The 15,343-nt window shown below is 31.7% G+C and overlaps 1 protein-coding gene across 3 annotated transcripts in view; it reads right to left on the bottom strand.

The window, feature by feature from the left end:
- Window positions 1-15,343, bottom strand: part of LOC126881331 (cholesterol transporter ABCA5-like) — a 254,480-nt gene that overhangs the window by 127,672 nt on the left and 111,465 nt on the right. For all 3 annotated transcript variants that reach the window (XM_050645551.1, XM_050645552.1, XM_050645553.1), the window contains exons 3-4: window positions 13,823-13,996; window positions 559-737 (exon numbers count right to left, since the gene is read on the bottom strand). In XM_050645551.1, coding sequence (XP_050501508.1) covers window positions 559-737; window positions 13,823-13,996 — 353 coding nt within the window. The remainder of the gene's footprint in view (window positions 1-558; window positions 738-13,822; window positions 13,997-15,343) is intronic.

Below are 15,343 nucleotides of genomic sequence, written 5' to 3'. Positions count from 1 at the left end.
GATAAAAGAGATTAACAGCTCAACCCGTGGGAATGAGAGGACGGGGTAGACCAAAGTTGAGGTGGATGGACGGGGTAACACAAGATGCCGAGAAGATCGGAGTCGGCAACTGGAGAAGGCAAGCAAGGGACAGAACAGAATGGCGTAGAAAGCTTGAGAAGGTCGTGTCCCTCTAAGGGCTGTAGCACCAAGATGATGATGATGATGATTCACCGTATTCATCGGATTGGTCCCTAGCGATTTCCATCTGTTTCAATACCTAAAAAAAAAATGCGTGGAATGCGTGTTTCATCAAATAATGAAGTTATAAGAGCTTGGAAGCGTATTTTGCAGCCCTCCCAGATTCTCACTTCAGGGATGTAATTTATAATTTGGAATCTCGTTGGAAGTTTATTGATATTCAAGGATAATCTGAATAATAAAGTGTATTTCAAACAATAAAATTGTTTTTTTTTCTTATCGAGCCGCAAAACTAATTGAACAGCCTAGTAGGTATCATTTTACACCATCTATTATTCATCATTTGTGGTTTAGAATAGAACTGCTTTAAAAACTTACTTAAGTGGACCATCCAATGGATCTTGATTATCAAATAAGACTGCTATTGGAATGTACTTGGGTCTATGCCAATATTCAGACATGAGATCCTTTTCACTAGCATAAAGAACCCAGTTTATTTTTGAGAGATTCATGTAACTGATCGAGCTCCATAGGTTGTCTATTTGTTCTAAAAAGTACTGTAAAAAGAAAGAAATTATTTAGCTACGTTTAAAGGAGATTTCTTAAAGAAACATATAAGGTACTTCCCGTTAATGTAGGCAAAACTGCCACTCCAAAAATTAATTTTTTTATATTTTTTTACGTTCCATATGATTAAAAAATAAGACTTAGCTCAATTTTAACCCTTCACCCAAAGACGTCATTTTTACATTTGTATTATTTTTTTTGTGTGATGCCATCAATTTAAAAATTTCAAAAAATTCACAGGCATTAATAAAGGCTTTTACAAAACATATTTTTTATAGACCAGTAGGTTGAGTATACCGTATACCTAATCCTCAAAATGCATTTTTATTTTTTTAAGCTGGATATTTTTATGTAACTTGCTGCAGCTATATTTTTTTAATGTTGTACATTTTATCAAAATTAAACAAATCTATTTTTTTTTCAAATTTTTTCGTAAGGTGCGACAACTTTAAAAATTCGTAAAACTGGTTTTTAGGGGTTTTTTTGGGATTTTCCCCATTTTATAGACTTCCAAATAGATTATATTATATAATACCCTTCCCTTCTATAGGTTATATACAAGGTGGGACAAGGAAAAGAGTAAACCTCGATATTTGGCAGTAGTTATTAGATTTTAAGGAAATGCCGACACAGCTCGATTTTTATTTTTAAATTACAACTTTTAAATTTTTAAAGATTTTTTTAAATGGGAATAGGGGTCGTGTGGTAGCTCATTTGAAAGGGTGTTCAATTAAATATTCAGTGATATAAACATTAATATCATTATTTATAAAGGGCGGTCAAAAAAATAATTTCTGAATTAAATTAATTGACTCAAAAAAAGAATGTATGTAATTTATTTAACTCAAAATTTATTTGGCAAATAAACCTTGCTTTCCGCTTAAAATAAATGTTCAAACTGCCAAGAGGTAGGTGGGAGGCTGTTTGTGATTTAATTTAAGCGAAAAGAAATGTTTATTTGTGAAATAAACATTTTTTTCGATTTTCTGACAGCAGTACCAGGCCCGGACTGGGCCGCCGGCCCACCGGCCCGCGGGCCGGTGCGCCTTTTGCTTTCGTTCATATTCCATTAAAAATTTAAACTCTGAATTTTTTTTAAAACTTTACACAAAGATTCGTTGAAGCAAAGATCAATTGAGCATAGTGTGGTTGCAAAATACAACTCGTATCAGGTATCAGATAATCAAAGTCTAGCACACATAGCTCGAAAATGGCATCCAGTGTTTTGTGTTAATAGCTTAGATGCGACGCGCGGCGCCCTCGAAGACCTTCGGGCGCCTTTCGCCTTACTACATTATACATACAGGATTGTTGCGCTCCAGAACAATACATAACGAAGCCAGTGGATACAAAAAAAATACTACTCGTATCAGTTATCAGATAATCAATGGCCAGCACACAGCTTGAAAATGCATCCTGGTTATTAGTTAATAGCTTAGATACGACGCGGGGCGCTCTCGAAGACCTTCGGGCACCTTTTGTGGGTATCAATACCCGCCGTTTCTGTTATAATAATATAGTACAGTTTTTAGCAAACATAGCTCGAAAATGGCATCCAGGGTTTTGTGTTAATAGCTTAGATGTGACACGCGGCGTCCTTGAAGACCTTCGGGCGCCTTTCGCCTGACTACATTATACATACAGGATTGTTGCGCCCCAGAATCATACATAACGAAGCCAGTGAGTACAACAAAATACAACTCGTATCAGATAATCAAAGAACAGCATACATAGACCGAAAATGAGAGTTTTATGTTAATAGTTTAGAAACGACGCGCGGCGCCCTCGAAGATCTTCGGGCGCCTTTTGTAGGTATCAATATCCGCTGTTTATATTATAATATTATGAGACCATGAGAGCCAGAGTGGCCTAACAACTCTGGAACAAGCACTCAAGCTGTGGAAAAATGGCATGGGAATTCATCTCAATGACGAGACCACATTATACACTTTATGTTTCGCTGATGACCAAATTCTGATTGCTCAGGATCATGACGACTTGCGTTACATGACGTAGAAGCTAAAAGAAGAATATAACAAATGGGGCCTCGCAGTCAACATTAATAAAACTGAAGCCATGTGTATTGGAAGGACAAAGCAGTCCATTACATTAGATGATGGGGTAGAAATTAAACACTGTGATGAATACAAGTATCTGGGCATGAAGATAACTCAAGATGAGATACTCGATGCTGCTATAAATGACAGAAACATACAGGGTAGAAAAGGTATGAACGGCATTCTGTGGGACCAAACAATATCTAAAGCGAACAAACAGATCATATACAATACCATACTTACTTAAAAGTGTAAACAAAAGTCTCCACAAGATGGAGACCTTACGAAAATGGTACGGCCATATACAGAAAATGCCAGATGACAGGATCCATAAACAGATTTTGGCGTGGACACCACAAGGGAGAAGGGATAGCGAAAGGCCGAGAAGAAGCTGGAGGGAGAGAATTGAAAAGAACTACAGGAAAGTCCAGGTATGTGATTAAACAGAGAAGAATGGCGGTTAGGAGTCGGAAGGCGTCGGAGGGCTCTGTAAACCGATAGTAGTAGTAGTAGTAGTTTTCAAACTTTTCAACTTTCAAACACACTTTTCAAAAATTTGTTTCTGAGTCTCCAGAGAGTACCAAAGAGTGTAACGGATTAAAAGGGATAGGTACCTACTGGGAAACTGAAGCTATATTTTTGTGGCATCTTAATAAGTTTATTCCAAAGTAAACTTAATATAATGAGCAAAATGAACTAAAGCACAGGATATCAAAAGGTAACCGAAAGGTCGACAGTTTAAAAAAATTATTAAAGTCACATATCGAGAAACACGAAAACCAGAATATACAAAACCGTTATAAGAGCAACAGTTACCTACGGATATGAGACATGGGTGCTAAACAAAACAAGAAGAAATGATAGAGAGGTGGGAACGGAAGGTACGAAGAGCTATTTTCGGGGGAAAATACAGAAGACGGTTGGCAAAGAAAAACCAATCAAGAATTAAGGATGCTTTACAACGAACCAAGTATAACAAGATACACAAAGGCACAAAGAATCAGGTGGGCAGGTCATGTCGATAGAATATATTGAGCAAGAATGCCAAAGAAGGTACTGCTAAGTAGACCAGTTGGGACAAAGAGACGAGTTAGCCCAAGAAAAAGATGACAAGAAAAGTTTTAGGACGATATAGGATCGATGGAAATTATAGACTGGAAAGAGATGGCGAAAAATAGGATACAGTGGAGAACCATAATGCAGCAATTTTTACATAGAAATTAAATAAAATTAAATATAAGACATTATTTTATACTATCATGTGTCTTATGTAAAATTGTAAAGTTGTAATTGTAAAATTGTAAAGCCCTAGGCCTACAAGGCCTATAGTGCAAATTAAATAAATAAATGAAACTTAATATAACTTAAAAAATTTCCAAGTAATATTCAATGTATTAGGATTTCAAAAAAGTTTAGGAGGCGGGGAGTGGTTGGGCGCCTTAGTTCAGAGATTAGGTTGGCGTCTTTTTTAGAGTTTGGGTTGGCGCCTTTTTGATGAGCCAGTCCGGCCCTGAGCAGTACAATGTATTTTGAGTTAAATCAATTACATACAATCTTCTTTTTGCGTCAATTAATTTAATTCAAAAATTATTTTTTTTAGTCACCCTGTATAAATAATGATATTAATGTTTATATTACTGAATAGAAAATTGAATAACCTTTCAAACGAGTTAGCACACGACCCCTATTCTCATTTAAAAAAATAATCGATTACGTCATTACGCCCAGATGGATGACGTCACTAATATGAAATAAATGTCAAAAAGTTGTAGTATAAAAATAAAAACGACCTGTTTCGGCATTTCCTTAAAATCTAATAACTACTGCCAAATATCGAGGTGTACTGTTTTCATTGGCCCACCCTGTATAATTTGAATTAACTGAATCCTTTAGGACATTCAAAAATGGGAGAAACTGATTTTATCTATTTAGAAGTCTATAAAATGGGAAAAATCTCCAAAAACCCATAAAAAAAAGTTTTTCGCATTTTTGAAAAATCCTTACGGAAAAATCTGAAATAGTTAGAAATATAGTTTTTGATAACATACAAAAAATAAAAAATAGACCTGCAGGCATCTCAAAAAAAAAGGTTAAGTATACGCTTTTTTCAAAAAAATTAATTTTGAGGTTAGGTACACTCAACCTACGGGTCTATAAAAAATAGACATGTTTTATAAGAGCCTCAACTATGCGTGTAGATTTTTTGAGATTTTTAAATTGATTGCATACCACCTAAAAAAAATTAAAAACGAAAAAATGACAATTTTGATCGTCCAGGAAGAGGTGGAGTGTTAAAATTGAGCTGATTCTTATGTTTTAATCATATAGAACGTAAAGAAATAGAAAAAATTGAATTTTGGGAGTGCCAGCCCGCGTGCGACGCACGCGGGCGCATCCCCAAAAGGGCGCCAAACCGAAGGTTTGGCAAAAAAGAAATATTTATTTTAACGAGATATTCATTTTTTATACAATTTTAATTTTACATTTTTAACGAACATCTGGAGAAATTTCAAAAATAAAAAAATATTGGGTTATTAGCGAAAAAAATAATTAAAATCTTATTTTACATTTGGTGTTAATAATTTACTACTATTATTGTATTTTTTTAAAACAGTATAATATTGGAATACCTATTTTGCAGTACTTGTTCGTAAATCGTAAAAATTTGTTTACAGGTCAAAACTTGTTGGGTTGTAATATTCTGTCCAGATTTGAAACTTTCGTGGATTTTTGAAATTAAAATAATTTCATAAAAATTTGGCATTGGGGTTTTTTGAGACGAGGTATTCAAATTTTGAAAAAAAAAATTTTGACGGTGGATAGGTTGGATTTTGGGTTAAATAGATTTTTTAATAATTTAATAGAAACACCCAATTTGATACATAATACATGTTATAAAAAGGCATAGATAGTAATATAAAAATAATATGTACCTTTATATTTATTTCTAAACTACCGTTTTTGAAATTCTGGGAGCAATTAGACATAAAGCAAGTTCTTTACTATTAAATATCCAATCATTTAGATTTATTTATAGAGATCATAATGATTATTTGGTATCATGTTTATTCCGGATTAATATTATAAGCAAAATGATACAATGTGTAACAATAATTGACATTAAAGTATGTCAAAACTATTTAAAAAATATAGTTGATCATTTTAAAAATTACAGTCTCCCCTTCTGTGGTTCTCGGCGCTAAGGTATAAGGCGCCCGCCTGCAAAACTAGCATAGGCCCCCTTAGCTTTTTAAAATTAGTATGTATTTTGTATAATACCAGCAGCAAAAAGCTCATTTTGGCGCCCACCAAATAGGGGCGCCCGCCTGCAGTGCATCACTTGCAGGCCCGTTATCGCCAGCCCTGTGTGGCTCAATGGTAAGAGAGCCGACCTTTGGATCCAAGGGTTGTGAGTTGTAAATCCCAGCTGAGTATAAAATTTTTCTTTATTCAAAATCAGTTAACAGAAATAATTTCTATCCTTGTGGAGACGGTGAAGCGAGTGCAGACGTTCGGATACAATTAGTGTCTCTTTGTAAAGACAATGGAATAGACTTTACTACATAACAAGACATTTACTCAACACACACACTACACATTACATTATAATATGAATGTCAAATCAATTGTACCATGCCAATGGCGAAAAAAATTACGGAGATGAAAATATTGTTGAAGGAATAATTGCCCAAGCGGGAAAATTGTTAGCTGATGAACAAGGTTTTCCTTCGTTAAATATCGTGAGACGAAAATATAAACCAAAATTTTTCGATTATGAACATAGAAAAGAGCCATTTTAAGATCCAAAATATTAGTTTTTTTTAGAATAATTCGTCAAATTCATTAAATAGTAGATTTGATACGATGTCTTATTATGATAATGTTTTTGGTTTTTCAGTGACAGTTTTACATTAAGTGACCATGATATTTTAAAACATTGGCTTGGTCTTCAACAAAAGATAACTGATCCAGTAAAGACGCAGGCAAAAGTAAGGATTGATGCAACTGATTTATTTAGAGAGATAAAAGCTTTATAATTAGGTACTTTAATTACCTAACTCATCAGATCCACTTGATATTCTTCAATATATATTTGAAAATAATCTAACTTCATCTTTACCAAATATCACTGGTTCATGAAGAATCATCCTCACTTTTGAAAATGAGAAATCATTTTCAAAATTAAAGTTAATCAAAAATTGTTTAAGCTGTACTATGGTACAGGAAATATTATCTGGTTTGGTAATATTAACAATCGAGCAAGAGCTCGTCGATAAAATTGACTTAAAGATATTATAAAAGAATTTGCTGCCGTCAAATTTAGAAACACACCCACTTAATTCAATTTAGATTTAAGATATCGATTTCTAGATTTAAGGGCGTTGGCGCAAAATTTCGTGCCAATGTGTTTTAAATGCCTTAGTTTTTTTCGAATCCTGAGAAAACTAATATGTAAGTATTTTTGAAAAATTTAAACGCAGAATGAAAGATTGCATTATTATCGAGAGTCGAAAGTCCCTGAAAACTTCTATAATGTTTATTTTAATAAATTACAGGAGAGAAAAAAAAAAAGAAAAAATTTAGTGCAATTTTTTATTTCAAATATCTATAATACATGTTATAAAAAGGCATAGATAGTAATATAAAAATAATATGTACCTTTATATTTATTTCTAAACTACCGTTTTTGAAATTCTGGGAGCAATTAGACATAAAGCAAGTTCTTTACTATTAAATATCCAATCATTTAGATTTATTTATAGAGATCATAATGATTATTTGGTATCATGTTTATTCCGGATTAATATTATAAGCAAAATGATACAATGTGTAACAATAATTGACATTAAAGTATGTCAAAACTATTTAAAAAATATAGTTGATCATTTTAAAAATTACAGTGTCCCCTTCTGTGGTTCTCGGCGCTAAGGTATAAGGGGCCCGCCTGCAAAACTAGCATAGGCCCCCTTAGCTTTTTAAAATTAGTATGTATTTTGTATAATACCAGGAGCAAAAAGCTCATTTTGGCGCCCACCAAATAGGGGCGCCCGCCTGCAGTGCATCACTTGCAGGCCCGTTATCGCCAGCCCTGTGTGGCTCAATGGTAAGAGAGCCGACCTTTGGATCCAAGGGTTGTGAGTTGTAAATCCCAGCTGAGTATAAAATTTTTCTTTATTCAAAATCAGTTAACAGAAATAATTTCTATCCTTGTGGAGACGGTGAAGCGAGTGCAGACGTTCGGATACAATTAGTGTCTCTTTGTAAAGACAATGGAATATACTTTACTACATAACAAGACATTTACTCAACACACACACTACACATTACATTATAATATGAATGTCAAATCAATTGTACCATGCCAATGGCGAAAAAAATTACGGAGATGAAAATATTGTTGAAGGAATAATTGCCCAAGCGGGAAAATTGTTAGCTGATGAACAAGGTTTTCCTTCGTTAAATATCGTGAGACGAAAATATAAACCAAAATTTTTCGATTAAGAACATAGAAAAGAGCCATTTTAAGATCCAAAGTATTAGTTTATTTTAGAATAATTCGTCAAATTCATTAAATAGTAGATTTGATACGATGTCTTATTATGATAATGTTTTTGGTTTTTCAGTGACAGTTTTACATTAAGTGACCATGATATTTTAAAACATTGGCTTGGTCTTCAACAAAAGATAACTGATTCAGTAAAGACGCAGGCAAAAGTAAGGATTGATGCAACTGATTTATTTAGAGAGATAAAAGCTTTATAATTAGGTACTTTAATTACCTAACTCATCAGATCCACTTGATATTCTTCAATATATATTTGAAAATAATCTAACTTCATCTTTACCAAATATCACTGTTTCATGAAGAATCATCCTCACTTTTGAAAATGAGAGATCATTTTCAAAATTAAAGTTAATCAAAAATTGTTTAAGCTGTACTATGGTACAGGAAATATTATCTGGTTTGGTAATATTAACAATCGAGCAAGAGCTCGTCGATAAAATTGACTTAAAGATATTATAAAAGAATTTGCTGCCGTCAAATTTAGAAACACACCCACTTAATTCAATTTAGATTTAAGATATCGATTTCTAGATTTAAGGGCGTTGGCGCAAAATTTCGTGCCAATGTGTTTTAAATGCCTTAGTTTTTTTCGAATCCTGAGAAAACTAATATGTAAGTATTTTTGAAAAATTTAAACGCAGAATGAAAGATTGCATTATTATCGAGAGTCGAAAGTCCCTGAAAACTTCTATAATGTTTATTTTAATAAATTACAGGAGAGAAAAAAAAAAAGAAAAAATTTAGTGCAATTTTTAATTTCAAATATCTCGTTCAAAAGAACTTTTTGGTCATTCTAAGGGACTTTTGGCCCTCGGTAATAATGTAATCTTTCATTCTGCGTTTAAATTTTTAAAAAATTCTTATTAGTTTTCTCAGGATTCGAAAAAAATTTTTCATTTAAAACACATTGTGCCGAAATTTTACGCCTACGCCCGTAACTAATATACATATTAACGTTTTATTTTGTTTTTTTTTGCCATTATCAGTAAATTAGTTACAAAAAAAAATAAAAATTTGAGATCTTGCAATTTCTGTTGATTTATTACGAGTAAAAAAATTATAGATTTATTTCATAATTGGATATAGGTAGATTTAAAAGGCGCCAAAATATATCCAGCACGCGGGCGCCGCTCAGCCTTGCGGGGGCCCTGGGCATAAATGAAATATTTGTTAAAATATTTTAACTTTGAAATACATATAACCTCATATCTGTACACAAAAAGCTAAAGTTTCTTTTTTTCCTCTTTCTGTCTGTATAGTCCAGAGAAATAAGATTTTTCTCGTGACACATCCCCCTCCAGGCCGAAACTAAATTTTTTGAGTAGTATGGACATCTATATTATTAACCTATATGTTTCCTGCAGCCGATTTTGATGATATACATAGGTATAAACAAATGAAGATCAAAAAACGCTAAGTTTTCGCTTTTTTCGTTTATTACCAAAAAGTTAAGCACTTTAAACAAATTTAAGTGTAAGAAACTCATAAATAGTATAAAAAACTTCAATATGGCGTTCGCTGAATATGTCCATCCTTATTGGTTGCTTAGAAAATTGCAAAATAAATCATAAATTTTGAGTTTTTAAAAATATTCATAACTTATGTAAAAATTAACTTAGAACCTTCTTATTAAACGGAATGCTGATACTTCTTGTACTTAAATTATATTTTAAATTTCAAAGCAATTGGTCAAATAGTTTAAAAGTTATTTAATTTGTTTATCCCAAATTCATTTTTTTTTGCAACACTACAAGTCAGAAAATTATGAGGCTACAATCATACTTCGGACAGTTTATGAAAGAAGAACATTTATACTATTACCATTATTAAAAATAAATGACAAAAAATAATTTTAAACAGTGTAAAATTATTTTGAAAAAACATGTCGATTTTTTGCTTACTTATAAACAATTAGAATAACTTTTTAACCGTTACCTGTAGAAAAATTATTTTTTCATATTTAGAAAGACTGAATTTTTATACACATTTAGAAAGAAAAACAACTGTCCTAGGGCAATTAGGAACAAAGTTAGCCCCCCCACCCCCATTTATTTAATTCACATGTTTTTGCAAAATAATTTTGCAATATTTATAATTATTTTTTGTATTTTTTTTAAATTAAATTAATACTGTAAATTTCCTTCTTCCATAAACTATCCAAAGTATTACTGTAGCTTCATCATTTTCTGACTTACAGTGTTGCAAAAAAAATAAATTTGGGATAAACAAATTAAATAACTTTTAAACTATTTGACCAATTTCTTCGAAATTTAGGTATGAATTACGCACCATAAGTCTCAGCATTCCGTTTAATAAGAAGGTTCTAAGTTAATTTTTACATAAGTTATAAATATTTATAAAAATTCAAAATTTATGATTTATTTTGCAATTTCTTAAGCAACCAATAAGGATAGACATATTAAGCAAACGCCATATTGAAGTTTTTTATACCGTTTATAAGGTTCTTACTCTCAAATTTGTTTAAAATGCCTATTTTCTTAGTAATAGACGAAGAAAGCGAAAATTTACCGTTTTTTGATCTTCATTTGTTTATAACTATGTATATCATCAAAATCGGCTGCAGGAAATATATAGGTTATTATTATAGATGTCCATATTACTCAAAAAAATTGGTTTCGGCCTGGAGGGGGTTGTGTCACCAACAGGCTATTTTTTTCCTTATTTCTCTGAACTAGTATATGAATAGTTTTTTTTGCTGTTTATTTTTGTTAGTATTCAATTTTATGGAGTTATTGATATTCTTAATTTGATCGTTAATATTTGGTGTCGTCGTTGGTGATTTTTTTTATATTTTTCTTTTGCTCTTTTCTATAAAGCAGCATTTGGAATTCCTTAATTTTGGAATTCCAGTCACTCATCTTGTTAAGTCCTTATTTCTTGTGTTACAAATTAATGTAACATGCTTAATTTATGTTTAAAATTTAATTTCAAAGTTCTTAAAATATTTCTCATATTTTCAAATTATATTTACCCGTTGTAGCCATATTAGGCAGTGCCAATTTTCGTCGCAACTGGTTCTGTTAATAGATAAAATAAATTATTGATTTAAACGTTTTGATTTGGAGGTTTAGTTCTTCAGTCTGTGTGCGCTTTTTTTTTCTTTTCGTTTTCTTTTAGAGAAATCGCCAATCAGGTTAGGAGGTGAGCCCTGTATTCGTTAAGGCCGTTAAGTAGCCTAATCCAGTCTCTGGATATATTTTGAGGATTGACTGCTGCCGGCATTATATTATGTAATATTCTGGATGGAGTGACGAGTACGTCCATATGGTTTATTTGGTATTCCCGTGTCGGGATGGATCTTTTCGTCGAGTTTGGTTGAGAATAGTTGGTAGTTTGGTTTTGGATTTTATAGTTTTTCCGTGGCTTTAAGCGGCTTTTTTTATTGGTTTGGTGAGTCCACCTTTCGTGTTTAGAGTATGGCAATACCAAGTTAAGTACATCCGTAAGTTTGTTAATTTTAAGAAGTGTATGGATGTAATTTAATTACAAATCCTTTTCAACATATTTACAGCTGTTCTGGGCCAGAAATACATTAAGCACATTGGTACATTTGTTTGTTAAGTTAATTTTTTTATCGAGGTACCAGGCAAGTTTTTGTCTAGTCACTTTCACTTGCTGTTGCGTTTAGTAAATTTCAATTTCCGACTTATCATCGACTTATTTCTTATGCTTTAAATGATAACGCACAGGTAAAGATTCAGGGACTCAACTGTAATATGTATGCGTGTACCTATACTGCGTTTAGTTTTCAATTAGATATACGGACTTAAAATGTCAACACTGCCAGCTTCCCACATTCAATAAGCTAGGCGTTATTATTATAATTTATAGACATGCATTTATAAACATTAAGAGTGTAGGCGGCGTAGAGTCCTAGAGTATCAATTTCGTCTTCAAAATAGGGGTGAATATTTCCTTAGATTTTCAATTTTCTTTAAAAAAATCCTTACTTGTTAATTGTTTAAATTATTAATTAATTAAATTAATAGGATTAGTTTTAACTATGTATTCAGTGATTACAATAATTTATATACTATGTAATAACAACTAATAATCGAGAAAAGAGAAAAACTGATAAAGTGATTTAATAACATACTCTTACTATCGGAACGAGTAGATGAATTTTGAACATTTTTAACAGTTATAATAGAATTTTAAATGTTTGGTAATAAATGTTTAAGGAATTTTAGAAGCCGATTATAGATAACCACTTGCCGGTAATTGAACAAACGTATTATATTACCTACTCATTATAAATTGGTAATTTTAGAACTTAAAGTATTTGTTTGAATCTGCCGATGGACGATTACGACTATACTACAGTGCGTCCATAAAGTAACGCATAAATTCATTATTTTGTAAACGGGCGACTTTAAAGAAAAATCTCGAAACAGGTCGATTTTTATTTTTAATTTCCGATTTTTTGGAATATATATCATACTAGTGACGTCATCCATCTGGGCGTGATGACGTAATCGATTATTTTTTTAATGAGAATATGGGTCATGTGATAGCTCATTTGAAAGGGTATTCAATTCTCTATTCAATAATGTAAACATTAACATAATTATTTATACAAGGTGTTGAAAAAAACATTTTTTAAATTAAAATAATTGAGACAAAAAGAAGAATGTATGTAATTTATCTAATTCAAAATACGTTTTAAGGTTGTCAGAAAACAGGAAAAAATGTTTCTTTGACAAATAAATACTGTTTTTCGCTTAAATTCAATGTTAAAGCTGCCACCCACCTGCCTCTTGCCAGTTTGAACATTTCGTTTAAGCGAAAATCAATGTTTATTCGTCAAATAATTTCTTTTCTGTTTTCTGACAGTAGTAAAACGCATTTTGAATTAAATAAATTACATACATTCTTCTTTCTGTCTCAATTATTTTAATTAAAAAAATGTTTTTTTGCACACCCTGTATAAATAATTATGTTAATGTTTAAATTAGTGAATAGAGAATTGAATACCCTTTCAAATGAGCTATCACATGACCCATATTCTCATTTAAAAAAATCATCGATTACGTCATCACGCCCAGATGGATGACGTCACTAGTATGATATATATGCCAAAAAATCGGAAATTAAAAATAAAAATCGTTCTATTTCGGGATTTTTCGCGAAAGTCGCCGGTTTATGAAATAATGAATTTATGCGTTACTTTATGGACGCACTGTATAGTGATAGTGGAATAATAAGCAATGTTGCCCATTTTAGCGTTTCCTTCAATGTCGTATATCTAATTAAAAAGTAAACGCTCTGCATGTATTTATAATAAGAAATAAATATTTGGATTATCCGTGCCACGTCCGGTCCCGTGGAGTACAGATTATCGGGGTTCTACTGCATTGAGTATTGGAAATCACTGGTACTGTATTAAGTATTGGAAATCACTGTTTCTATAAAAAAATCGTTTTTTACTCACCACTACTTCCGATGTATTCGGTACTACAGCTATGGTATGAGATTCTACTTTTCCAAAATGGTGTAAAAGTTCTTCTTCTCCACGGGGGGTATCGATTGCTGGTAGATTGGGATTTGGCATTGTAATTTTGATGACGATTAATATAGCCAAAGAGTATAAAGGTAAAAGTACTTCCTGGAATCAGAAAAAAATATATCAGAAATTATCTTGTAAATGAATAAGAAGAGAATATTACTTGCAGCATTTAATAGTATATTATTCAACGAGCATGTAATGATGGCTATTACTCACTCTGATGAATTACGACACTCGCCTAATAGCCATTACACGCGAGTAGAATATTATACTTTTTCTACGACCTCTTTTTATTTTAATTAGTAGAAAAATATAATTATCAACTACTAACATTACTTAAATTCGAAAGATTTTATTTTTCATAAGAAAACATATTTTATATAACTATGGCAACACTGTTAGAATTACCCTGCTGCTTCAGCTTATAAAACAGTAGTTGTCATTAGTGTCATGGTATATAATGGCGGTGGCTTTTAAAAATAAGACATATTTTAAAGCAATTACATGAAAAAGAACGTTTGCTAGCAATAAAAATCGAGTGCACAATCAACACTAAGTGAAACAGTGATATAAATTTCATATTCGTAAACCCTTTGACGGAATTAGTACCCATTGTTTATATTTACCTTTTAATAACGTCAATCTTAAAATGTCAAATGTTGAAATTTAAACATAAAAAATATCTATATTGTATTAACCCATTGCTGCAGTTAAAAATCCTTTAAACTTTTTTTCAAAGTTAACTGTTGATATAAATTACAATGATTATTTTATTAAATAAACAAGTTTAAGTAATTTTATTTGCTAATAATAAGTATATTAAAAGTGCCATGCACCACTTGAATCTAACTTCAACCCGTGAGTAATGACCCGTGAATATCTTCAGCCCGTGAGTAATTAACTATTACTCACGGGTAAAGTAATGGGTGTTATTATCTATTCAAAAATAGTGAATAATGAGCATATTATTAAACGGTCGTAGAAAAAAGTTTATATCTTTTATAATATCGTTATAACATAAGTAAAATCCTGCAAACAGATTACGAAAAAAAATCTTAATCTTGGAGTATTTTTATCTTTATTTTATTTTGTCACGTTTATATTATATTATAGAGAGAGAGACATACTTTATTGATACAATGTACCAAAAGGCCATCGACCGAAGTCTTTCAGCCACAGTATTATATTATATTATTACATATTATATTATTAGGTTAGGTATATTTATTATGTCATCTTAAGGATGACATAACTGATAACATGTTACATCGAATTCATGTGAGTTTAAGGAATTCCAATCTAAATAGAGGTGAATGAGGAGATACAAAACCAGGCTTTGTTTTTGATCGAAGACATGTATTATGCCATGTACCGCAGTATGTTAGTCAAGTTAGGAATGCCATCGCCAAAGCGTGAATTGAGTGATGTTGTCAATCTAGAATTGGA

Source organism: Diabrotica virgifera, chromosome 3, assembly GCF_917563875.1.
Source record: "Diabrotica virgifera virgifera chromosome 3, PGI_DIABVI_V3a".
NCBI classification, from domain to species: Eukaryota; Metazoa; Arthropoda; class Insecta; order Coleoptera; family Chrysomelidae; genus Diabrotica; species Diabrotica virgifera.
This window is presented reverse-complemented; position numbering and strand designations above follow the sequence as displayed.